General features: G+C 49.2%; 2 protein-coding genes across 2 annotated transcripts; one reads left to right on the top strand and one right to left on the bottom strand.

The window, feature by feature from the left end:
- Window positions 1-1997: 1997 nt before the first annotated feature.
- Window positions 1998-4358, bottom strand: NR0B2 (nuclear receptor subfamily 0 group B member 2). Its single transcript, XM_045545845.1, has 2 exons — window positions 3698-4358; window positions 1998-2595 (listed from the first exon to the last, which is right to left on the bottom strand). The coding sequence occupies exons 1-2, from the start codon at window positions 4353-4355 to the stop codon at window positions 2354-2356; spliced, it is 900 nt and encodes a 299-aa protein (XP_045401801.1). The 5' UTR covers window positions 4356-4358; the 3' UTR covers window positions 1998-2353.
- A 4443-nt stretch (window positions 4359-8801) lies between these two features.
- On the top strand, window positions 8802-24806 carry NUDC (nuclear distribution C, dynein complex regulator). Its single transcript, XM_045545843.1, has 9 exons — window positions 8802-9032; window positions 11055-11132; window positions 21623-21826; window positions 21919-21984; window positions 22500-22619; window positions 22711-22905; window positions 23805-23888; window positions 23984-24102; window positions 24537-24806. Exons 1-9 carry the CDS (start codon window positions 8952-8954, stop codon window positions 24586-24588), a joined length of 999 nt encoding a protein of 332 aa, XP_045401799.1. The 5' UTR covers window positions 8802-8951; the 3' UTR covers window positions 24589-24806.
- Window positions 24807-25368: the final 562 nt, after the last annotated feature.

Below are 25368 nucleotides of genomic sequence, written 5' to 3'. Positions count from 1 at the left end.
TATTGGTTATTTGGGGTTGGAGGCGGGGAGGGGTGAGAGGTGGGATGACTCAGCCTGGGGATGCAGAGAGGTGCAGCGGTTAACTAATGGCGGCAGTTAGTGAAAGGGCATCAAAGACATGCAATGACCCAAATCCCTGAATCTTCCGGATTTGGGTGGTGTGTGGGCAACAAGGCTTCTGCTCTTGAGGGTGCCTCATGTGCCTGCAAGGTTAGATAGGGTGGCGCATGCCAGAGGGCTGGGGAGGGCAGGTCGAAGAGAGGTATTAGTCCATGGCCCGGGAGTTGGGGACCGCTGTGCTAAAGGATGCCACTATCTGGGGATTTGATTAGGTCCTGGCTGGGGGGAGTTGTTGAGCAGGGTGTGGCTCAACACAAGAGAGGAGGGTGGATGTTGGGGTCACCATGGGGAAAGGGGATGATTGGGTAGTTGAAGCCCCAAATTCAAGGCAGAGCAATTTGACTTGGATTTGCAGGCTCTGGGTAAACCCTGAAGATGTGTAGATGCAGGTCTGTCTACTTTGGGGGCCACTTTTCCCTTTACTGGGACATACGGAAGATGAACACACCCTGGCATGAGGGTATCTCCACGTTGTATATCTCAGGTACAGGGGTGCATGTCTTTGTTGTGTGAATGAGTTGGGATGTGCTGTATGTTGCTGAGTGAGTGTATCTGGGCTGTGCTTTTCTGGACTGTATGTGGGTGGACAAAGGGTCTGTTTTATGGGTCTGCATAGGTGTGTCTGAGTTGTACATCTTAGTGTGTGTGTGTCTCACTTGTAGGTCTGAACTGTGTGTTTCTGTCTCTTTCTAGTATCTGAGTTATGAGTGTGAGGTTGGGTAAGGGACAGGACTGCACGTGTTGCTGGCACTGGATGCCCATATGGGTGAATGGCCAGTTCAGCTGTGGTCCTAACCTGGGGGCCTTAGAAAAAGGCCTGAATGATGACTCTTAGACAGTTGTCCTCAAATGAATGATCTCTCATTGAGCAATAATTAACATGACCCCCATGAGAAGAATCCAAACTGTGGCAGTGAAGGTGGTGGGATCTGGTCAGGGTAGGACATATTGCTGGAGAAAGGAGGAGGGCTGGAAGTCCTATAGGCATGTGCGTTGTTATCATTTCCTCCTGCCCACCCTTCAGGTCACTCACCCTGCCCCAGAGTGACCGGGTCAAAATATTTAACAAACATTGAGACACAGGCATTGACCAACCAGAACAAATGCAAGCCATGCTCTGAATGGAGCAGTCCTGGAGGTCATGGCCATGCCAAGCATTGCCTCTCTAGTTGCTAGACAATGGGAATGTCTGGGAGGAGGAGCCTAGGAGAAGGGCAGGGGCAGAGGAATAGTGGAAGGAAACTCAGGGGGCCTCAGGGCAGTGGCTGTGAACCAGCTGTCATGGAAATGTTTCAGACTTTAACAACTGATATAGCCATAGCATGTGGGCCAACTAAACCTTGGCTTGCCTTGGGCTCCAAGCAGCTGCCAGGCCAGCCCTGGGTGCCCTTGCCTTCTTCCACTGGGAGAAGACCACCTTATTCTGCCATCTGCTGAAATGGGAGAAATGAATGATTCCAAATTGTAGAAATTGCAGTGACCATATCTGTTTCAGTTTGGGAATGGACTGCTTCCTGATTGTCTGTGATTGGACTTGCACTGAAGTGAGAGGGAGCCTGTGCCGGTGGGGGCCACTGGAGGGGTTAGTGAAGGGTTTAGAGATAGGGAGAGCAACCCCCTCCCCCAGAAGATAAAGTCAAGGAGGTGATGAGATTGTGAACTGATATTTCCCCTGGATTCAGACCCAGATGCAAAATAAATCTCATCCCCAGAAATGAAATCATCATCCCACCCTGAAAAATTAATGTCCCAGTTCCTTGAGGCCTGGCTCCTGCACCCCTAAGGTTCATTTCCCTTGGGCTCGCTCTGATAGGGGCAGGGTGGACCCTGGAGATGAGACAGTCCCTTCCACATGCACAAAAGATAATATCAGCCTCCAAGGGTCTCACACCTTTTATTATAAAAATCAATAATTTAATTCAGTTCTGTACAAAGTTAGTAGGATTTCTGGTCCAATGAGCAGCCCAAGCTTTCATTCCCATCTCAGGAGGGGACAGGAGTCTTGGCTCAGAGGCTCTGGGGAACACCAAGGGCCTGCTAGGCATTGTGTCCAAACCAAGGCAGTCCTGGACAGGGTGTGGCTGAGTGAGGGGCTGCTCCGGAGGAGCCAAGTGCTGTCTGTACAGTCTTTCCCCCTCCAGGAGCATTGGTCACCCCTGGGGACATCCAGGTTGAATCAGCACTGCCAGCCTCTGCCGGTCCTACACCTGATCTCCGCCTGGGCCGGAGCAGATCACCTCAGCAAAAGCATGTCCTCAAGGAGGCCAGCGATGTCAACTTCTCCAATGATAGGACGAAAGAAGAGGTCCCCAAGCAGGCTGGGTGGAATGGACTTGAGGGTGGAGGCTGTGAGGAGGACACGGGCCAAGCGGCCTTGGCCTGCTGGGCACCAAGGCTCCAGGACTTCACACAGTGCCCAGTGAGCCTCCTGCTGCAGGTGCCCAATGTGGGAGGAGGCGTGGAGGCCTGGCACGTCTGTGGGCAGAGAGGGAGAAGAGGGCTGGTGAGCACCCCACTCCCAGCCACCAAAAGACGAGACTGGCCCAAGATCTGAGGCCACCAGCAGACACCCTTCTGCCTCCTTTGCTCAGCCTTCGAGGCCCCACTAATACCTCTGCCTTGGAGAAGATAGTTCATTTATTTATTTATCATTTTATTCATCCCATCCATTTATGGAGAGGCAGTGTGGAATAATGGTTAAGAACTGGGCTGCCTGAGTTTGAATCTCAGCACTGTCACTTATTAGTTCAGTGTCCTTGGGCAAGTTACTTAATCTCTGTGCCTCAGTTTCTTTATCTGTAAAATGGGGATAATAACAGTACCTATCTACTATGCTTTTTATGAGGTCTAAATGACCTAGTATGTGGCCAATTTAGCTGTGGTCCTAATCTGGGGGCCTTAGAAAAAGGCCTGAATGATGATTCCTAGACAGTTGTCCTAGAATGAATGATTCTAAAACCATTAGAATAGGGCCTAACATATGGTAAGTGTAACGTGAATATTTGCTACTATTATTAGAATTAATTGCTGTCATTTACTCCTGCCATGAGGGATTTTTGGTGGGGAATTCTCATCGCAGATGCTCTCCAGGTTCCAAAGAACACTATCTCCACCCGTTGTTTCCTGGCTGAATTTCACAAGGACTCCCTCCCTGTCCTCTCAGCTCCTTTCATTCCCCACCCCTATGTGATCTTTCTGAACCCACGGAAGAGTTTTACCTTCAGAATTTCGCCATGCATTCTGCCCTTGAAGATGTGACTGAGACACAGCTGTGTCTGCCCACCCCTGCTCCCGCCACTCCCGTCTGCCCCAAGGGTCAGGGCAAATTTCTCAGGTACAGTGGCAAGGGCCAGTCTCTGGAGTGACCTGAGTTGCCAACCCTGCTCTGCTTCTGCCTGGCTGTGTGACCTTAACCTAGTCATTTAGCTTCTCTGCACATCTTCTGTGAGATGGCTGTTTGATGAAAACGAGGAACCAATGAGATAACAGGTGTCAAACCCTTAGAAGGTAGCTTCCCTGGCTAGGCCCTGTCCCCCCACCAGCCTTAGCCCCCATCCAGGAGTGTCTGGGAGCTTACCAGGGTTGAAGAGGATGGTCCCTTTCAGGTAGGCATATTCCTTGGGGCCCAGCTCCAGGCTCCAGAAGGACTCTAGGCAGCACTGAAGCCACTGCACCGCAGCCAGTGAGGGCTGGGGTCTGTCCGGCTGGCCGCTGCCTCCATTGCTGCTGGGCTCCTCCAGCAGGATCTTCTTGAGTATGCTGGGCACTGGGGCCTCAGCCACCTCGAAGGTCACAGTGTCTTGGGCCAACCCAAGCAGGAAAAGGGGGCCCCAGCCACCCTGCAGCAGCCGCCGCTGATCCTGGGGAGGCAGCTGACAGAAGGATGGCAGGTTCCTGAGGAAGGCCACCGTCTTGGCCAGAACATCCAAGGCCTCCCGGCAGGTGCGATGAGGTGCACACAGCCGGACAGGCCGGTGCTGCCTGCACAGGCAGTGGCTACGGGGTGGGGGGACAGGCCTGAGGCTGGGACTCAGAAGTGCATACAAAATGGCTGGGCGCCCTACAGCACCCCGGCATGGGCAGGGCCCCGGTTGGCTGGAGCTCATGGTTGGGGCTCTGCTCCTACTTCCTCCCAGCTCTCTGGCACTCTGTTCTGCGCTCTGGGTGCTATTTATATCCCCAGTGGTGGGAGGGGGGAATGGCCCGACAACCTTGACTCCAGAAGTCATGTTCATTGAAAAAAACACACACACACTGACCCTGGCAGGACTAGTGGGGAAGTGGTGGGGGAGGGGACATTGGGAGTCCCACGTGGCGCTGATATCACTTCAGTCAATGAAGCGGCCAGTGCAGGGCACAGGGCCACCTGCCCGCTCACCCAGCTCCCCCTTATCGGATGACTCAAGTGGATAAACAGGGTCATTAACCCAGGCTGTACCAGGACACAAAGGCCTCAGGTGCACAATCAGCAGGTGACTATGGCAGGTGTCCCTATTGGTGCCCGCTCTGTGCACACGCAGACCAGGGCTCTCGCTAAGCCGGGAAGCCAGCCCCAGAGCTGGACAGGCCTTGAATGCAAGGCCCAACCTGGAAGCTCCTTATCGCTAGCTTGTTTGCCTAACCTTGGGGCCCTCTGCCTGTTGTCGGCAAGGAACAGGCTTCGGGGAAGGCAGCCAGGACCCTGGGGGGCTGGGAGGACTTTGCCCAGTGTGCTGTCTGGGTGGCCCCCTTCCTCTGACTCCAATTCTGGGGTCCTACAGGAATAAGGTCCTTCAGAAGCCCCATCCCCAGCATAGATTCCCATAGCTCCCAAAATGCCGTGTCTGCTGAGAAGTCCTCACAGAATGACAATACAACACGGCTGCCATTTACTGAGCACTTAGTGTGTGTCAGGGACTTTCCACTCTAATATTGACAGCTTCCCTTTGAGGCTAGATTCTTACTTTGTGAGACTCAAAGAGGTAAAGCAACTTGCCCAAGGTCATCCCCCCAGGAAGGGACAGAGCCCAGTTCTGTCTGGCTCCAAAGTCCTTGTTTGTTCCCCTGGACCCTCTGGCCTGATTGTGCAGCCAGAGCCTGAGTTTCCCAGAGCTGGCCCCCTCCTGCTCTGCAGATGTTACCCACCTGTGATCTGGGCGGGAATGCTCTGCTGCCACGTGGCTCCTCTGTTCCGGGCATCTGTCTCAGATGATGGGGCACAGGCTATGAGAGAGGGTGGGAAGGCCCTCAGTTGTGTTATGTCCCTGGACCTTGGCCAGCCCAGCCTGGCAAGTCTTCTGTTGCCACACCGTGGGGCAGCCTGGTGCCCTGGATGGGGAGAGAGAGGCTCTGGCATCACCAGCCCTGGCATCTGCTCCTAGCTCCATCACGTTCTGGTTGTGTGACTTTGGGCTGATTCCCAAACCTCTGTGAGCCTCAGGAGCCTCTCTGGGACAATAATGCCTGCCTGCAGTGCTGCTGTGAGGATAAAGTTAGGTCCTGGTTGTCAAATTTCCAGCGGTTACAGTAGGGGGATTTTGCATCCCCCTTTCTCTGCCGGCGGACAAACAGGCACACATCTTTCATTTGATTGCAAATAGTATTTAGCCTTACATTTATAAAGTTCCTTTCATGTCCTTTAATGTTACTAAATCCTCATAGCATCCCCTCAAAGGAGACTCTGGAGTCAGACTGCTTGAGTCCAAATTCTAATTCATCACTTAACTGAATGACTTTGGGCAAGTCACTTTCTCTCTCTCTGTGCCTCAGTTTCCTCATCTTTAAAATGGTGACAAGAATGTCCAGAAGTAGATACTGGTTTGATGAAGCCCGAGGCTTACACAAAGTGAAGGGTCCTCTTTAAGAAAAGAATAGAAAATTAGGCATGAAACTGAATAGAGTGAGAAAGTAAATCACTACAAATTACAAATTAAAATAAACTGATAGAAAACACAAACCCAGGAGAGTAATAAAATACTATTACTGATCAATTGCCTGTGCAGTTTAGTCACACATTCTTTGGTTGCTTCTTCATCAATTGATGATTTAATTATTTTTATTCTGAAACAATCACAGACACAGAAAGTGTTTCAAGTACAGTACAGGGAACTTTTTTTTTTTTTAATTTTGAACCATTTGAGAGTAAGTTATCAACCTGATGCCCCATAACCCTGGAATACTTTAGTGTGTAATGCCTCCAAACAAGGACATTCTATATCACCATAATGCAATTATTAAAATAAGGAAATTAACATACATTTCACCATCTAATCTCAGAGCTTATTTAAGTTTCTCTCTTGGAGCCCACTTATGTTGGGGTAAGACCTCTGATCCTGTATAGTGAGGGTCACGATGCGCAGGGAGTGGTAGGAGCATTCCTGGAAGCCCTTCCTACACCAGGACAGCTCACAATGATTTAACTACATGCAGAAGTGATTGCCAACTACCTAACTATATTCCACCAAATCCAGACTAAAACTTCTCCCCAACTCAACTTCCGCTTAGCTGGATCCCAAAATCCTTATGGCCTCTTTATCATCACCTAATTCAAGGGAAAGTAGGATAGAATGGGAATAAATAGTGGTCTTAACCAATTGAAGTTTTAAAATTTTACTTTGATGGCCGGGCGCGGTGGCTCACGCCAGTAATCCTAGCACTCTGGGAGGCCGAGGCAGGTGGATCGCTCGAGGTCAGGAGTTTGAGACCAGCCTGAGCAAGAGTGAGACCCCGTCTCTACTAAAAATAGAAAGAAATTAGCTGGACAACTAAAAAATATATATAGAAAAAATTAGCTGGGCATGGTGGCGCATGCCTGTAGTCCCAGCTACTCGGGAGGCTGAGGCAGTAGGATCGCTTAAGCTCAGGAGTTTGAGGTTGCTGTGAACTAGGCTGACGCCATGGCACTCACTCTAGCCCAGGCAACAGAGCCAGACTCTGTCTCAAAAAAAAAAAAAAATTTACTTTGACAAGTTAAAAGAAAAAAATATGTGTTTGAGCCTATCAACATCTCTTCCAGCGCCTAGGACAGGCCCCTGCAAGTACAAGGTCCTTCATTAGCTTTGCAGAAAATTTGCCTCCGCTACCTCTTTCCGAGGTGTTTGTGAGGCCCAAATGAGGTGTGTGTGAGGACACAAAGTGCCTGGCACACAGCAAGTGCTCCATAAGGGATGGTACTTATTATTATTGCTGTTGCTATCACTGTCATTTTCTGTAAGAGGAAATTAAGGAGGAAGAGACCCAGAGAAGGGAGGAGACCCCTCTGCTGGACTAGAAGCTAGGTTCCCAAGTTTTAAGATTTGAGTTTTTCCTAGAAATATACTGCCTTGGAAAAAAAAAAAAAAGACTTGATTTTTTTGCACTGTGCAGAACTGTGGTTTATGAGCCTTGTATGTATGTGGTCTGATGGCCAGGGTTTCAGTCCTGGAGTACCTGGAGTGTGAGGAAAGGCCTTGGTTGGGATTGCTACAGCCCAGAGCCTGACTGGGGCCATTTTCTTAGACAGGCGGAAGCCTTCTGTGAGGGAGATGGTCCATCAGCCACCCTCTGCCCTGAGTCTGAAGGGGGAGACACAGCCCTGCCCTCAGGGGCCATCAGTCTGATGGGGAAGACACAGGTCAACCCTCAGGAGTCTCTAGTGTAAAGGGGGGAACACACAATATCAACCATAACAGAAGCCTAAAGGAAAAAAAGTGTTTCCAGAAAGAAAAAGGTGTAAATTGTGTAAATGCCATGGAGAGAAAGTAAGATAATAGGCTTTGGCAATATGCATCATTGTAACCTTATCAGAGCCTTTTAAGAATATTTAGAGTACACTGAAGGGCAATGGAAAGTGAGGGAGTGGAGAAACAAGCATAGCAATTGTTTCAAGTTTTGCTTTGAATAAGAGCTGAGAATTGGAGTGGTAGCAGCAGAAAACAGTGCAGTCACGGAATAGTAAAGGAATAAGTGACATTAGAGCGTGCTTGTAAGTTTAAGGGTCATGAATTATCAAGAAAAAAGAAGTATGTGATGCAGGAGCTAGCAAAAGGAAAATTACAGAGATAGAATTCCTGGAGGCACTAAGATGATGTGATTCATTGCACAAGTGCCGGGGTTAGCCTTGGATGGCTGGGACCTGTCCCCCACATTAACAGAAGCGAAGGTCAATTACAGCACCTGTTACATAATTTCCAGGGCCCAGTGCAAAATGAAACAGTGGGGCTCCTTATTCAAAAATTATTAAGAATTTCAAGGCTGCAACAGAAGAGCATTAAACCGAGCATGAAGCCCTTCTAAGCCTAGGACTGCCCATGAAGCCCGGCCTGGCCGAGTACGGGATAAGGACAATGAAGGACTTAGGCTGGCCTTTGGGCAAGTCCCTTCTTTCTGGGCCTCAGTTACTTCACGGAAGAATTGGAAGAGATGGCTAAGCGCACTTTCAGTTTCACTGTTCTACAAGCTGGGAGGTCATTAGCAAGGGAACGAAGCAAAGATTATTTCTCTTTAACTTTCAATTCCGCCAGGCTTGAGCCCAGCGCTTTCTAGAAGGCTCCAAAGCACCCGGTGACCATAGCAACTTATGCCAAACTCCTGGGCCCTCGGCTCCTCCCACCGCTTCATGGACGCGCTCGTTGATTGGCTCAGCAAGTCGACCAATGGTCGGCGAAGCGGGCTGTTTGCCGCACGATCAATGGCCGCGGGCCGGGCGGGAAGGGAGGGGGAGAAGGCGGGCCTGGGTGGCCGGGCGTGTGCGTATTTCCGGCTCCGCTGCGGAAGGCGGACGACTGGAGCCGTTGGGCCCGACGCGACCTGAAAGAGCTGGGAGAGCGCGGGACGCGAGTGTGGAGTTCTGAACGTGGATCGGGGCCGGCGCGATGGGCGGGGAGCAGGAGGAGGAGCGGTTCGATGGCATGTTGCTGGCCATGGCGCAGCAGCACGAGGGCGGCGTGCAGGAGGTAACCGCCCGCGCGGCGTCGGCCCGGCTGGCCCAGCTACGCCCCTTCGGCCCTTCTTTGCCTTCGAGGGCCGAGATCCACCTCTGGACCTCGTGGGTTTCTGGGATGCCCCCACGTTCTCACTGCGCCCTGGCTTCTGGGTCCGGCCACCTGCCGGCGGGTCTTCCCAGTCTCGTATCAGTCCCCGGCCTCCGGCATCCCTGAACCCGCCCCTGGAATTCCCCTCGAGCCCTAGGGAGGCCCCCTTGGTATCACAGATGCTTCCGGCCCCGCTTCCCCTTTGATGGCCGCCCCCAAACAGCATCATTCCGTACTAACCATCCCAGACATCGTGATTTGCGTCTACCCAGACTTGGAGCGAGCCAAGGAATGTGTGCCGTGGGGTGCGGGACATGTTAGCGCGTGGTAATTTTAGGCCTTGAATGGGGAGAAAGGAGGCCTTTGTTCACAGTCTGTTTACAACACAAAGCTTGGGACCTTTCCAACTCTCCACACAGTTTCCTCGTGTATGAGATGAAACCACGAATTCCCGTTTTCCTGAATCATAGGAGAGCAGTGTCTTGAAGCAAAGGACAGTGAGTTCTTAGTAATCAGGCTTGTTCATTCAACGAGTATTTGCCGAGTGATTAATAGGTGCCAGACATTCACGTGACCAGGTCCTGGGGATACAGAAACCTGTCCTTGCCTTCATGGAGCTTACAAAGAGCATTTCAAATGCATAATTCATGCTGAGCACCATCAGACACAGTAACACATAGTGTGTGAATGGTAAGGACCAACTAGGATGGATTCTGTAGTTGGTTTTTTGGAACAGAAACAGAAGGTTTGAGTAGAAAAGCCTGTCAGGGTTAGTCCACAGCTCTCAATCTGTGAAGCAGCCGGCAGCCAGAGAGTGGCAAGGATCATCCAACAGGCTCTTGACCTACACACGACCAGACTTCTAAGGCCAGTGTGCTTTCCACAGTCCATTGCTGATTCTGTGTCTCACTGGGGACAGGTTTTCATTGAGCTTTCCATTCCCATTCTTTCACCTAGGTGCCTGTGGTGACCATCAACTTCTAAGCCCTTCGAGGTGGGGAGAGTGTTTCTAATTTGCAAATGAGAAAAGGTGTCCTGTCAGCATTCTCTTAAATTGTTGACATGAAACTGGATTTGAAAGAGTTCATTTTTGAGTGAATTGAAAAAGCATCTAGAAGCAGGAATTGAAGCCATTGAGATAAGTTCTAGCGTCAGATTTAGAACCATTCACTTGGGCAAAGAAAAGGGCTTGTATGTGCTAACCTTAGGTCACCACTAGTTTGATTCAGCAAGAATTTTACTGAGCATGTACCCATAGTCATATCTGGTGCTCACCCTTGTGGATGTAGACAGAATAAGCCATGGTTCATTGTTCCTACTTGTGAGGAGTTTACTCTCTGCCAGTGGGGGGGCGGGGCTTGCTCTGGACCAGGTGAAGTTTGTTTAAAGCCTCACTTTCATTACCTGGTCCCTAGAAATGGTCCTGCAGCTTAGTTCTGATTTACAGAGTTAAGTAACTTCCCCAGAGTCACAAAGCTAATATGTATCAGTCTGATACTCAAACCCATGCACTTAACCACTTGGCTATACTGGTACCCCTGCCAGAGTTAGTCCATCTTAGCCTTCATTAAAGTGGCTTCATTTGCTCTCCTCCTTCTGGCTATGCCCTAATAACTTAGCCAGGGTCTTGATGGGCTTTTTTACTTTCTGGAGAGGAAAACATTTCATGCTGTGGATATACCACAAGGAAAGTGAGACGTGTGCATACACGCAAGAAATGAGAAATCTGTCTTTTGGTGATCTAGGTGAGGTTGGGGTAGGTTTCATGGTGGGAGTGACTAAGGGGGCCTTTTGAGGAGGGTGTCTCCTCAGTTGGGAGGCTCGGAGGTGAAATGGTCAAGTCCAAACTCCCCTCCTAGACTAAGGAACTTTTGACTCCTGCATAGTTGAGGGACTCCCAATGTGGCACCTCCACAACTTCAGTCTTCTCCCTCTGTCTTTCAGCTTGTGAACACCTTCTTCAGCTTCCTTCGACGCAAAACAGACTTTTTCATTGGAGGAGAAGAGGGGATGGCAGAGAAGGTGAGTATTGGAGACCACTGTCGTTTGGCCAGCTCTGTCTCTTCAGAAGAAAAGCCCACCTGGCCTTCTTTTGGCATAATAGTAATCTTCAGCAGAGCAAAATGCCAAGGGGAAGGAATAGGGCAAGGGAAGCAAGCTGTCATTTCTTGAAGCTCCACTCCTTACTCAGTGCTTTACCCACCTCATTTCCCAGCATTCTTTAGCAGTTCTACAAGATGGGCAGGTGTTAACTATTCTCATTCTACAAATGGGGAAATTGGCTTGGGGATGTTTTGCACCTTGTCCAAAATCTTGAGCTGAGCTGTGGGAGAACCACGGTTGAAACCAGAGTCTGTTGTAAACCTGTTTCTGTGCTGACGCCATGCCTCTCTGTTCCTTTTCCACCGAGGAGGTTTTAACTAAATATCCCACTGGGAGATGAGAATGGGCAAATGTTAGAAATGGAGGCTTAGACAGAAATTTAGGAAAACTCAAACCCAACCAATCCATGCCTTCCCAGATGCTGTGACCCAAAAGTTCAAGAATTTGGGAGTTGTATTTTGTGGTACTGATTCTGAGACTTTGAACTTCTTTCCGATTCCTTGGGTTATAATTTGATTTTTAAAGATTAATAAATCAAGAGAATGGTACCTCAAGTGTGATTTTTTTTTTTCTAAACTGTGATTTTCATAACCTTAATGTTTGTTTTTACTTTAACTTAAGAGACAGTAACCAGGAGGAGACATTTTGCAGACTGCTTCCTGTGACTTCAGGATTCTTACAAGCTATTGTTTTTTTTGAGACACAGTCTCATTGTGTTGCCTGGGCTAGAGTGCCCTGGTGTCAGCCTAGCTCACAGCAACCTCAGACTCCTGAGCTTAAGCGATCCTCCTGCCTCAGCCTCCCGAGTAGCTGGGATTACAGGCATGTGCCACCATGCCAGACTAATTTTTTTCTATATATGTAATTTTAGCTGTCTAGATCATTTCTTTCTATTTTTAGTAGAGATGGGGTCTCTCTCTTGCTCAGGCTGGTCTCAAACTCCTGAGCTCAAACATCCACCCGCCTCGGCCTCCCAGACTGCTAGGATTACAGGCGTGAGCCACTGCGCCCGGCCTCTTACAAGCTATTGTGGTCTGTAATGGTTCTTGAAGATCTGAGGCCGCTGTCAAAGATATATTGCCTGGGAGTAGGAATCCAAGGTTCTTGGTCTAGCTGTGTGACTTGGTTGAGTTCCCACCAATTCCCTGCTCCTTTCGATATTCACATCTGTAAATTGAGAGCAGGCGGACCCCTTCTAGCTCAGATTTTTTGGGTTAGCACTAACACCTCCAGTTTTTTTGTGGGCCAGACTGCCCTGCAATATCAGCAATCATTCATTTGTTCAGCAAGTGTTTATTGAACATTTAACACTTTGCTTACATTAGGTCCTCTTATGTCAAACCCCTTGAGATTACAGAGGTGAATACAGACATGGTCTTTGTTTTTATGCATCTCATAATGTAGGCCCCCTGCCCCCCAAAAAAAGACAATAAAAAAGTGGTGGGCATTAGGACAGATTCCCTGGGGACATAAAACAAGGACTAACATAGGTTGGGAGCTCAGGAAAGACTTCCTGCGGAAGTAATGTTTGGGATATGAAGGATGAATAGCTTCAAGAAGAGAGAGAGTGAGAGATGAATGCTTCTTTTTTTAAAAAAAATTTTTCATATTGAAGCATATTTAATCTTTTTATTTTTGACATTAAAACATACTTAATCTCCACAAGCGGTGAACTCTTTTTTTTTTTTCTTTCTTTCCCCTTTTTTGAGTTGGAGTCTTGCTCTTTTCCCTAGGTTGTCACTGTAGCTCACTGCAACCTCCAACTCCTGGGCTCAAGCGATCCTCCTGCCTCAGCCTCTGGAGTAGTTGGGACTACAGACGTTCACCACCACGCCTGGATAATTTTTTCTATTTTTGGTAGAGATGAGGTCTTGCTCTTCCTCAGGCTGGTATTGAACTCCTGACCTCAAGCGATCCTGCTGCCTCGGTCTCCCAGAATGCTAGGATTACAGGTGTGAGCCAGTGCACCTGGCCAAAGATGAACTCTTTTTTGTTTTTTTTTTTTTTTTTTTTTTTTTGAGACAGAGTCTCACTCTGTTGCCCAGGCTAGAGTGCCATGGTGTCAGCCTAGTTCACAGCAACCTCAAACTCCTGGGCTCAAGTGATCCTCCTGCCTCAGCCTCCCAGAGTGCTAGGATTGCAGCATGAGCCACTGTGACCAGCCCAAAGATGAACTCTTGATAACATTAAGAAGAATGTTATTCTCTTCTTGAGGATACAGTGCAAGTCTAGGAAAAAAAGAAAAAAATAAGTAAAAAAAGAGGAAGAAGAAGTAGTATCTCAGAAGTGTCATGGAGATGGTGATAGCTACCATATATTGGATGTGTACTGGTCCCTTCTCATCCCTTGCTGTGTGTCTGGACTCTTTGTTCCCTTGAGGTCAGCTCTTTCCCAGGAAGGTTGGTCAGACTCAGGCAGGCAGAAACCTTCCTACTTGGTCTTCAGTTGTGATACAGTAACTCTCTTCTGTTGAGCACCTGCTGTGTGCTCATTTCCAAGTGCAGTGATTAAGAGCATGGGCTGTGGAGTCAGTCTGGCTCCATCCCCCTCACTTTACAGTTGTGTGGCCTTGGATGAATTGTGAAATCTCTGAACCAAATTTTTCATACCTGTAAGGGGGTAATCTTTACCTCACAGGGCTGTCGTAAGGATAAAAAAAGGTAATGTAGATGAAGTGGCTGCCATAGGAGAATACAAGTCCACAGTCCCTCTTCTGAACCCCTTGGTGCCAGATGTGCTTTGAGATTTAGAATTCTTTGGATTGTTAGGAAGGCAATATAGTGTATATACCGTACATTTTAACAGTATCCCAATCCAGGGTCAGGAGCAGCATCCTGTAATCAAACACATTAATACTTCTGCAGAGAAATATATATGAATATTCATACCAAGTGAGGGAAACCTAGAAAAAGTATAAAAATACTTTTAGTTGTTATATCTTTGGGGGCTTGGAATTGTGGATAAGGAATTGTAGACCTCCGTACAGTCATAATGATCAAGTTGGTGTGGTTTTATTATAAGGGAAAAACAGACCTGTGAAGCAGAATAGAGAATCTAGAAATAAAATCTAGGATATATGAGGATTTAATGTGTCTGATGTAATCTGGTTCAGTAGGCAAAGGATGGTTTAATAAGTCAGTCTGCTACAACTGGATATTTATTTGTAAAAGAAAAAAATTGTACTATCTGTTTTATTCACATATAAAAATAAATTTGCAGATCAAGAAAAGTCTTCCAAGGAAAGCTAGGAAACTGTACAATCTTGTGGGGGGAGGCTTTTCAAGATTAAAAAATGGGGCCGGGCGAGGTGGCTCATGCCTGTAATCCTAGCACTCTGGGAGGCCGAGGCGAGAGGATCACTTGAGGTCAGGAGTCAGAGACCAGCCTGAGCAAGAGCAAGACCCCGTCTCTACCAAAAAATAGAAAGAAATTAGCTGGACAACTAAAAGCATATAGAAAAAATTAGCTGGGCATGGTGGTGCATGCCTGTAGTCCCAGCTACTCGGGAGGTTGAGGCAGTAGGATTGCTTGAGCCCAGGAGTTTGAGGTTGCTGTGAACTAGGCTGATGCCACAGCACTCTAGCCGGGCAACAGAGTGAGACTCTGTCTCAAAAAAAAAAAGATTAAAAAATAGGAAGCTATAAAATAAGAGGTAGCTGTTTGCCTCTTAAACATTGAAAATTTGTGTATGGTAAAAGAGATATACTGATACATAAAGTCAATTGAACGCTGGAAAAAAATGTGCAATGTGGATAAAATTTGTTCATTTAATATGCAAGAACTCTTATAAATTGACAAGAAGAGGATAAACAGAAAGATGGCCAATTCCAAGAAGAGCAAATCCAAAAACATATGAAAAGATGCTCAAATTCACTAGTAGTCAAGGAAATGTAAGTTAAAGAAACAGATGCCCTTTTCCTGTCAGACTGACAAAAATAAAAAGAACATCGCTTGCAGGGATTTGGAGAAAAGGATACTCTTGGACATTTCTGGTAAAAGTGAATTGAAGCTCTTTAAAAACTTTTTATTATAAAAAATGCTTGGGCGGGTGCGGTGGCTCACGCCTGTAATCCTAGCACTCTGAGAGGCCGAGGTAGGAGGATCACTTGAGGTCAGAAGTTTGAGACCAGCCTGAGCAAGAGCAAGACCCCATCTTTACCAAAAAGAAAGGAAAAAAAACCCAAGCCGAGTGTTGCAGTGTACACCTCGGAGGCTGAGGCAGAAGGATCACTTAGAGCCCAGGAGTTGGAGGATGTGTTGAGCGACAATGATGCCACTACACTGTACCCAGGGCGACAGCGTAAAACCCTATCTCAACAAAAAATTGCCAGGCAACTGAACACCCCTTCTCACAACACCCCACCCCTTCACATATATATATATATAGAGAGAGAGAGAGAGAGAGAGAGAGATGCTCAATGTCATTAATTAAGGAAATGCAAATTAAAACTACAGTGAGATGCCACCTCACACCCATTAGGATGGCTTCTGTTAAAAAATCAAAATAGTAAGTATTGACAAAGATGTGGAAAAATAGGAACCCATGGGAATGTCAAATGGTGCATCTGCTATGGAAAACAGCATGGCAGTTTCTTAAAAAATTAAAAATAGAACTACCAAGTGGGATCTAGTAATCCCATTTGTGGGTTTGCCTTTTTTTTTTTTTTTTTTTTTGAGACAGTCTCACTCTGTTGCCTGGGCTAGAGTGCCGTGGTGTCAGCCTAGCTCACAGCAACCTCAAACTCCTGGGCTCAAGCAATCCTTCTGCCTCAGCCTCCCGAGTGAGTAGCTGGGACTATAGGCATGTGCCACCATGCCCAGCTAATTTTTTCTATATATTTTTAGTTGTTCAGATAATTTCTATTTTTTTAGTAGAGACGGGGTCTTGCTCTAGTTCAGGCTGGTCTCAAATTCCTGACCTTGAGCCATCCTCCCGCCTGGGCGTCCCAGAGTGCTAGGATTACAGGCACGAGCCACTGCGCCCAGCCTATTTTGATTTTTTGATAGAAGCCATTGTAATGGTGTGAGGTAGTATCTCACGGTAGTTTTAATTTGCATTTCTCTGATGATTAGTGGTGTTGAGCATCTTTTCATATGCTTGTCGGCCATTTGTATATCATCTCTGACGAAATGTCTATACATTTCCTTTGTCCCTTTTTTAATTGGGTTATTTGATTACCGTTTCTTTGATTCATCATTCAAACAGGGCCCACACATTACATTGGTTGATAGGAGGACCCTGTAGATTAAGAGACCTTCTTTTTTTTTCCTTGGAATTTATTTTTTTGAAGAAACCTGGCTGTTTGTCCTGGCAAGTTTCTCATAATCTAGATTTTGCTTGTTACATCCTCTGAGCTGTCTTTACTCAAAATGCTTTTGACACCAAATGTGTGGGTTTTTTCCTCCTCCAACAACCGATTCTCTGTACACCAACTGGGTGTCTTATAATTCAATTCAATCAGTTCTGACAATTACCCAGAGTTAGCACAGGTGACCAGCCCCCATTGTGAAGCTATCTAGGGGCAACAGGAGTTGCCTCATTAGAACAAAAAATGCTGCTATCACTCAGGAAATTCCAGAAGATTTAGGAGCTCTGTGTCAGGAACCTGGGACAAAGACTAAATATGTTTCTCTTGTATCACACATCCCCATGGTGGTGTTTAACATGTTTCTTTGTCCTTTTGATTTTTTTTTTTTTTTTTTTGGTAGTTATATCTAGAGGCTTGATCTGATTCAGTTGGATTTTTTGTTTGTTTCCCAGGATTACTTTGTGGATGATCTGGTGTACTCCACCAGGAAGCACATAACTATGTTTGGTGGTTTCTCTTTTTGTGATATTAGCAGTCATTGATCATGCCTAAATCCATTATTTCATTCTTAGAGGTTTGGAAAATGCTGATATTCTATCATTTTTTCCTTTATTAGCTGAAACTTTCCCTCATTAACTGTTTTGTTACCTTGAGAGAATATGCAGGGATAGCCCCTCACTTACGGCTTTCACAGTACTTGGTTCCCCAGCATCTTCCAAGGTGACCAGCAAGGTGGAGTTTTTTTTCCTATTGTCGTCATAAACTCATAGACTTAAGTACACTTTGTTTCAAGCCATTGCAGTTATTCTTACTGGGTCAGTCAAGGTGGAGATCTCTGTCAGAGGACGTTAGACCAGTTTGGCTTCTGCTGTTAGCATGGGACTCAGCACCAGCACCAGTGCACAGCCGTGTCCCCATTCCCTGTGCAGGCCCCAGCATCAGGCACTTTCTCTGTCACCCCTTACCACACTTCAGTCCCCTCTCCCTGCTTTGAGGTGAGTCTGCTTCCTTTTTTTTCCCCTTTGGCTCTCAGTAAAAGATACCTGAGCATTCTTTGTATCATTGGATTCTGTAAGGTTTCTATATTTGTACAGATATAATTCCCCATCAGCTTAGCATTTTAATAAGAGCTGTTTTAGAAAATTCTTCTGCCTTCAGAAAAATATTTAGGGTACTTTGGGTGCTACAAAGATAGGTCAGGCGAGGATCCTGCTTTCCAAGGTGACAAGGCACAGCCCTGAAAATGAAACCCGAGGAGGAAAGCGCTGTAAGAAGGGTCGGGGTAAAGTCCTATGGGTGTTCACAGGGAGGAGTGCGGTAAGCGCTTAGGAGAATCTGGAAAGGTTTGGGGAGGATGCAGCGTCTGAGTGGCCTTAAAAGAGGAAGTGGGGTTTGGATGGCTGAGATGATCAGAAAGGTGTTCCCCGTGCAGGAAACAGCTTGAACGAGGCCCAGAGGTGGAGAAGCAGGTGGTGGGAATAGAATTACAGAGGAAAAGCCTAAATATACCTGGGAGAGGGCATGGCTGTGACCTGCACAAATTGGGTCTGATCTTGAGGGCTGAGGAGGAACTCCAGGAGATCAAGGTCAGCAAGGAGCAGGCCAGGTAGAAGGATCCTGTGCAGAGAGAGGCTGAGGAGTGTGGGCTCTGCATTGCAGGCCATGGGGACTGTGGTCCATTTTACATTTGGGCTTCTAATGTTTTTGTGAGAGGCCCAGACAAGTGCTAGGCTTGGGTGGTGAGGACAGTGGAATGGTATGTCTCTAGGATTTGTACCAGGTGGGTAGTAGATAAAGCAGGTGACTCTGCTTTCTCCTTGGGCACCTGGACGGATGGTGCTGCCACTCCTTGAGGTAGGAACCACAGGAAGAAGAGAAGGCTGCTGAGGACACAGACTTATGGGTGAGGATAGGGAGACCCCCACTTGGCTCTGGGGATCCCAGTAGTGGTCCTTAGTGATGTTCGGGCATCTGTGCTGTTGGGGACCTGTTGGACCTGTGTCTCCTATGTGGCCTACTCCTCCCATTTCCCTTCCCTCTAGGCATCCCTACAGCTGCCACCTTGCAGTCCTTATTTCCCCAGGGGCCCTGGGTCAGGGCAGCTAGGAAGTGGTGACAGGGTTGGGGGCCGAGGGTGCTGCTCCAGCACGGTGCTTTCTAACCTGGGGTGAGGGGTGAGCATGGGGTAGGAGATGGGGAAGAGGAGAGTTTCTCGGGTGGGGAGGAATTCAGCAGGGCCCGCTGGTTGAGAATCTCTGCCCCAGTTACCCACTGTTGTTCACGGTTTGGAGTGTGTCTTCTCTCTCTCGGGTGTGTTGGGGATTCCTCTTACCCCCCACCCCAGGGTGTTCAGGTTCAAGACCTCACACCTTCGAGTTCAGCTTAAATACCTCTCACGGTGTTCCTTGGCCAGGCTGGTGGGAACCACTCTCTTCCCTCGCCACCCAGCCTAAGTCAGGCAAAGCCTGTGCTTACATAAGGCACTGAGCAGTCTGGTGCCTGTCCTCCAGGGCCTCTTCCAGGGGCGAGCAACAGGCTTGGCTTAGAGCAGGCCCAGCCCTCCTCACTCCTTCCCCACCCTGCTGGGCTGTGGTTCCCAAGGATACATTCAGTGATTACATTCAGTGACTAAAGCTGGACTCTGACAGCCTCTGCGTTGGTACCTCTGGGTAAGCTACCTCACCCTCAAGGTTGTCTGTCTGAGGCTGGGCCTGAGTAAGGCTGGTGGGAGGAGGGGTCAGAGGCTGCTGTGATTGGCTTTGACTGTGCCTGCTGGTTTAGCTCTGTCCTCACTTAACCTCCTGGAGCTAGGAAGGAACAGGACGAATGGAATATGACATGGTTCACTGGAGCTGGGAGAGGGGAGGGCCTTGCTCCCACCTCCCCTTGGCCACTGGTTGGCAAATGGCTTGAGTTCAAGGTCTCTCTGATTAGGGACTTGGGACTAAGGCCCTGTGGTGGAATAGCCTCCGCTGGCGTAACTGTCTCATGACCTATTGTTTTTATTGACAGCAGAATGGCCTTTCAGGTGGCTCATTTCTCTCTCACACACACACACCCCCCCAGTTTGTTAACTCATGTGGTCCAGGAGATACTTTTGGTGCCCTTTAACCTTGCAGAGTGTGGAACTACTGCAGTGTGGCGTGGGGCTGGGGGATTGGGAGTAGCAGGAGGACTTGGCCTCAGATGAGTGAGGACCCACAGGACACTTGCAGGACCCTAGATTTGGGGGCCCATGGGTGACTTCTGTGACCCTAAGCCCTTGCAGACCCTTCCCTCCAGCTCTGGCTTAGAGATTCTTGAAAGGTGGTTTATGGACCACCAGTCACGTGGTGGGTGCCCTCTGAGGCTTCCAGGGCTGCGCATGTGCACGTGGGCTGGCATGGAGCTGAGTTTCCTAAGAGTATGTTCCTGGGCCTGCCGAAGTGCCAGAGATGAAACTCAATACTTCAGCTGGTCCTGGAGGATGAATAGGAGTTTGCCAGGTGACCTTTGAGGACAAGGAAGAATAGCACATGACAAGGCTGCTTTTAGAAATAAAATTGAAGCACAGAGAGATGACCACAGGGTCACACAGGTAGAAGGTATAGACCAGGAACTCAAATCTATGTGTGACTCTCTTTTTTTTTTTTGAGACAGAGTCTCACTCTGTTGCCCAGGCTACAGTGCCATGGCGTCAGCCTAGCTCACAGCAACCTCAAACTCCTGGGCTCAAGCGATCCTCCTGCCTCAGCCTCCCGAGTAGCTGGGACTACAGGCATGCGCCACCATGCCCGGCTAATTTTTTCTATATATTTTTAGTTGTCCAGATACTTTTTTTTCTATTTTTAGTAGAGACGGGGTCTGGTTCTTGCTCAGGCTGGTCTCGAACTCCTGAGCGAACTCCTGAGCTCAAATGATCCGTCCGCCTCAGCCTCCCAGAGTGCTACGATTACAGGCGTGAGCCACTGCGCCCGACCAATATGTGTGACTCTCAAATGTGCATTCTCAAGAATTGGCCAGGCAGGCTTATTAAAAATACAAATTGGCCTGGCCACACCCCAGGATTTGTGATTCAGCAGGTCAGGGGTGGGGCTTAAGATTTAGCATTTCTAAGAGGTTCTGGGTGGTGCTGGTGCTGGAGGTCACAGGAACCACACTCAGGGAGCTACTGGTGTACCCACCAAGGCAGCACCATCTCTCTTCCTCTGCTTTTACAGTGAAGAAGGTGTACACAGCCGTGCACAGCCCCAGTCAGGCGAGGGGTGTTGGGAAGCCAACAGTTTATATGTGGCTATCATGTAGCAAGGACCACACCAGGCTCTTGATGAGTACTGCTGTATTCAATCCTCATGACAGATAAGGAAACTGAGGCTTAAGAAAAAGTCCAAGTTGTTCACTTTTCTTAAGGCCACAAAGCTAAATAGTAATAGGTGGCAATAATATTGGGGTGCGCTTTGGTGGCAGGGAGGCCAGCCAGCAGGCTGTGGGCGGAAGCATCCTGGGAAGGTGTGGCAGGAGGGGAAGGACTTGAAATCGATAGCTTGCTGGCTGGAGAGGAGCCAGCTTCTTCCCTCAAGAAAGCTCTCTGGCTTCCTGCTAACATGGCCTTTCTGGGTGTGGTGTCGACTGCTGCACAGCTGGGGCTGTGGTCTTGGAGACAGGATGTACTCGGGAAGAGAGATCAGTCAGAGGGGCAGGTCATTATCGACCTGAGAGCTCAGGAGAGGCTTCTAAGAGGGGCTAATGTTTCAGTTCTGCTTTAACAGCTTTACTTTGTAAAATAGCCAGTTTATTGGCTGCGTACTGTGGCTCACACCTGTAATCTCAGCACTTTGGGAGGCTGGGGTGGGAGGATCACTTGAGGCCAGAAGTTGAAGACCAGCCTGCTGGGCAACATAAAGAGATGCCATCTCTAAAATAGCCAGTTTACTGAGCCAGGTACTTTGCAGGTATTCTCACTGAGACAGGCGTGTTACCTCCATTTTGCAGATGAGGAGACTGAGGTTCTGAGTGCACTGCTTTCCCCAGGCACCCAGCAGATAGAGGTGAGGCTGGACTCCAGGCCTTGGGACACTGGCCCCTGCTCTGATGCCTCATCCCCTTCTTTTCCTTCTCCAGCTTATTACACAGACCTTCAGCCACCATAATCAGCTGGCACAGAAGGCCCGGCGGGAGAAGAGAGCTCGGCAGGAGGCTGAGCGGCGGGAGAAGGCAGAGCGGGCGGCCAGGCTGGCCAAAGAAGCCAAGTCAGAGCCGCCTGGGCCCCAGATCAAGGAGCTGACTGATGAGGAGGCCGAGAGGCTACAGCTGGAGATTGACCAGGTGGGGCTGGGCTTCTCTCTTCCACCCCTCAGGTCCTCATTGGCACTTGGCAGTGGGGGTCCTATTGCCAACTGCTGTGCTCTTTGCCACAGAAAAAGGATGCAGAGACCCATGAGGCCCAGCTCAAGAATGGCACCCTTAGCTCACCAGGGAAGCAGGTGAGATGGGCCGGAGACGCTTGGGACTGGCCAGAGGCTTGGGAACATCCAGAGACTCCACCCTTCCCCTTTCTCTGGAATATCCTCCCCTGTCTCCCTACCCCCCTCCCAGCTCCGGGGATTTTCCCCATACTTCAAGATCCCTCTCAGAGACGTTGGACCAAAGGATCCAGGTTAAAAACACAAAAACCCTCTGGCCTTAAGCCTTGGGCAGTAAAGCCCAAGAGCCAGAGAAGACAGTGCCTGTTACAGGTCCCATCTGAAGTTGGCTGGGGTCTGGGGGCCCAGCCCTGTCCTTTGTCACATGGTGTAATAGTCTGAGCTCCTCTCAGGCAGAGATCAGAACCAGGTTTTCCTCTGGTTCCCAGTGGACCAAGGCTTGGGGGTCTGTCCCTCATGGAGCGAGCAGGGACCAGCTCTGTTTGGTTTTGTGGCTGTATGCCCTGGGCCTGTCCCAGTGAGGGTTCAGTCTGTGTCTGTCAAGTAAGTAGCTGAGCACCCCTGACTGTGAGCAGGAGGCTGAGGAGGATGAGGAGGAGGAAGACGAGAAGGACAAAGGAAAACTGAAGCCCAACCTAGGCAACGGGGCAGACCTGCCTAATTACCGCTGGACCCAGACCCTGTCGGAGCTGGACGTGAGTGGCAGGGGCTGGGGTGAAGGTTAGGGAACCAGCCTGGGGTCCTGGCAGCCCTGTGGCCCCTCCTGACTGCCTCTGCTCCATGCAGCTGGCAGTGCCCTTCCGAGTGAACTTCCGGCTGAAGGGGAAGGATGTGGTTGTGGATATCCAGCGGCGGCACCTCCGTGTGGGGCTCAAGGGGCAGCCGGCGATCATTGACGGGGAGCTCTACAATGAAGTGAAGGTGGAGGAGAGCTCGTGGCTCATTGAGGATGGCAAGGTGGTGACTGTGCATCTGGAGAAGGTATGAGGCCCAGCTCCTAGCCTGGGTGTTGATGGAGGAAGAGGAGAGGGTGTGCGCTTATTTGCTCAGGGGCCACGCTCGGCGCCTTGTGGAATTGTCTTACTTCATCCCCACAAGACTCTTTAAAGTATGTCTGTTCCCATTTTAGAGTCAGGAAAAGAGCTCAGTGATTTGCCCAAGCTCCTACCTCTAAGAAGGGGTGGAGTCAGAACTGAGACAGTCTTTGGTATCAGAGCCTTTGCCTTTCCATCAGGTTAGTGCATGCATTCAGTTCAGCAAATATCGGAACACTTAGAATGGTGCCAGGTACTGCTCTAAGTGCTGGAGAGAGAACAGCGAACAAAACATAGAAAAATATGTACCCTTAGGAAGCCTATGTTGTCTACTGCACTACCTTCACAGAGCTATGGGACCCAGACACCTGTAAATAAAGGAGGTCTCTCTAAAGGACCGAGGGTCCAAGGAAAACTGCCCATGGAACATAGGTCCTGTCCCAGCTGCCTGATTGGCACTGGCTGCCTCTTGCGTGCACCTCCATGCCTTTGCACTTGCTTTTCCTCCTAACTGGAATGTCCTTCCCTGCTTTGCTGTTTTTCCTTTCCATTTTTAATCTGGTAAGAAGACTTCACCCAAGTGTCACCTTCTGACTTCTCTCCCTCCATTCTGGATAAATAATCTCCCTTTATGCTTTTTTCTTTCCCTTATCACACTGACGTGTAACCGTTTGCCTCTGTGTCTGTCTCCCTAGCTGCTGGGTGGGCAGTGTCTGACACAGGCCTGCATGGGTCTCAGGTGCAGGATGTGGGTGGGAGAGAGTTTGGTTATGGAAGGGTTGAGGGGTTACTCCTGGGGTATAGAGGATGCCACCTCCTCTCCTGGGGCTGTCTTCCTCTTTGCAGATCAATAAGATGGAGTGGTGGAGCCGCTTGGTGGCCAGTGACCCTGAGATCAATACCAAGAAGATTAACCCTGAGAACTCCAAGGTGAGCCCTGGCTGGTTGGAAGAGCTTCAGTGGGAAGGTTGAGGGGTCTGGGTGGTCCCAGAGCTTCACCCATCCCTGTCACTGCCTGCCTTCAGCTGTCAGACCTGGACAGTGAGACCCGCAGCATGGTGGAAAAGATGATGTATGACCAGAGACAGAAGTCCATGGGGCTGCCTACCTCGGATGAACAGAAGAAACAGGAAATTTTGAAGAAGTGAGCCATTCAGAGATGGGGGTGTGGGGAGGGTGGGTTCCTGGGGGATGAGACCTGGGCAACAGCAGCAAGTGAATCACTGAGCAGGACTCAGGAGCTGCCCTGCCCCCTTCCAAGATGAGCCAGCCAAGTTTATGGCTTTATGCCTTTGGCCTGCCCTTATCACTTGCATAGGTCATCTTGAGGGCAAGGCCAGCAGCTCAGGGTAGGAGGGAAGGGGTAATATGCGGTCATTGCTACCTACAGGAAAACAGTGCCAGCATTGGCACCTCAGCTTCCAGCCGGGTTTGAATGAGCCTTGGATACCCTGGGGCCGGCTCCAGGTTGCTCAATGTCTAAAGTCTAATCTGACTTGACATGGGGGGCTGAGAGAAAGGACTAGCTTTTGGGGGAAGGAACAACCTTGTCTCACCTTCCTTCTTCCCCTTCCCCAGGTTCATGGATCAGCATCCAGAGATGGATTTTTCCAAGGCCAAATTCAACTAGCCCCTGTTTGCCTCTTTGAACTCTTGGGGCTGAGCTCCCAGACATCCAGCTTTCTTTCCCACCCTTCCCTGGGACTTGAGGGCCTCAGGGCTGGGGGAGGCATGGAACTGGCCCAGGCACACAGGTCCCAGGGCATCAGGAGAAGGGCTGGGGCCTTGGGGGCCTTGTCCTCCCCAGTTTGCCTACTGTTACACATTAAAGCTATTTGCCCAGCTTCACTTGTGTCTTCTCCTCCCTCTGGCCTTTCTCTGGGGGACAGGCCTGTTATGGCTGCTGTGGCGAACGGGGGTTTGGCTTCTAGCCCAAATGATGCCATGTGACCTAGGACAAGTTCTTGTTCCTCTTCATTACTTAAAGAGGGATTTAAAACAAGGCTTTTAGTCTGTGCATGATTCTGAGCAAAGGTAAGTTTTTCTGGCTACAGAGACTAGAACATATGTCAGATTATCAAAGGGGGCTCATGACTCTGCAAAGTTTAAGACCAGCTGAACTTGTTGATTCAATTTCTAAGACAACTTCCCACTGCTGTGGGTCTGCCTTCCAACCCTGAATCATGTTTTTCAGACTATGAACTGTTTCCCGGAGGAGAAGAGCAGCAAGGGCCGGGGTGACGCTGCCTAACTTATGGGAAGGGGGGCCAGGGGACCAGCCCAGGCCTCAGAGCTGCTCTGTGAGTGGTACAGGCACCTGGCCAGGAAGACAGGGTAAAGTCCAGTGGGCCCCATCGTGTGTGTCTCTGACCCGGACCTCTGCAGATTCTAGGCCTTCTCAGAGCCAGCC

The sequence above is a fragment of the Lemur catta genome, chromosome 3 (genome assembly GCF_020740605.2).
Source record: "Lemur catta isolate mLemCat1 chromosome 3, mLemCat1.pri, whole genome shotgun sequence".
Lineage (NCBI taxonomy): Eukaryota > Metazoa > Chordata > Mammalia > Primates > Lemuridae > Lemur > Lemur catta.
Note: the sequence above shows the minus strand (reverse complement) of the source record. Positions and strands in the feature narration are given on the sequence as shown.

Coding starts and splice junctions, on each gene's coding strand:
- NR0B2 (XM_045545845.1), bottom strand. CDS start 4,355: ATGAACATGACTTCTGGAGTCAAGGTTGTCGGGCCATTCCCCCCTCCC. Junction 2,596..3,697: donor GACCATCCTCTTCAACCCTG/GTAAGCTCCCAG, acceptor CTCTGCCCACAG/ACGTGCCAGGCCTCCACGCC.
- NUDC (XM_045545843.1), top strand. CDS start 8,952: ATGGGCGGGGAGCAGGAGGAGGAGCGGTTCGATGGCATGTTGCTGGCC. Junction 22,620..22,710: donor AGACCCTGTCGGAGCTGGAC/GTGAGTGGCAGG, acceptor TGCTCCATGCAG/CTGGCAGTGCCCTTCCGAGT. Junction 24,103..24,536: donor AAACAGGAAATTTTGAAGAA/GTGAGCCATTCA, acceptor CCCCTTCCCCAG/GTTCATGGATCAGCATCCAG.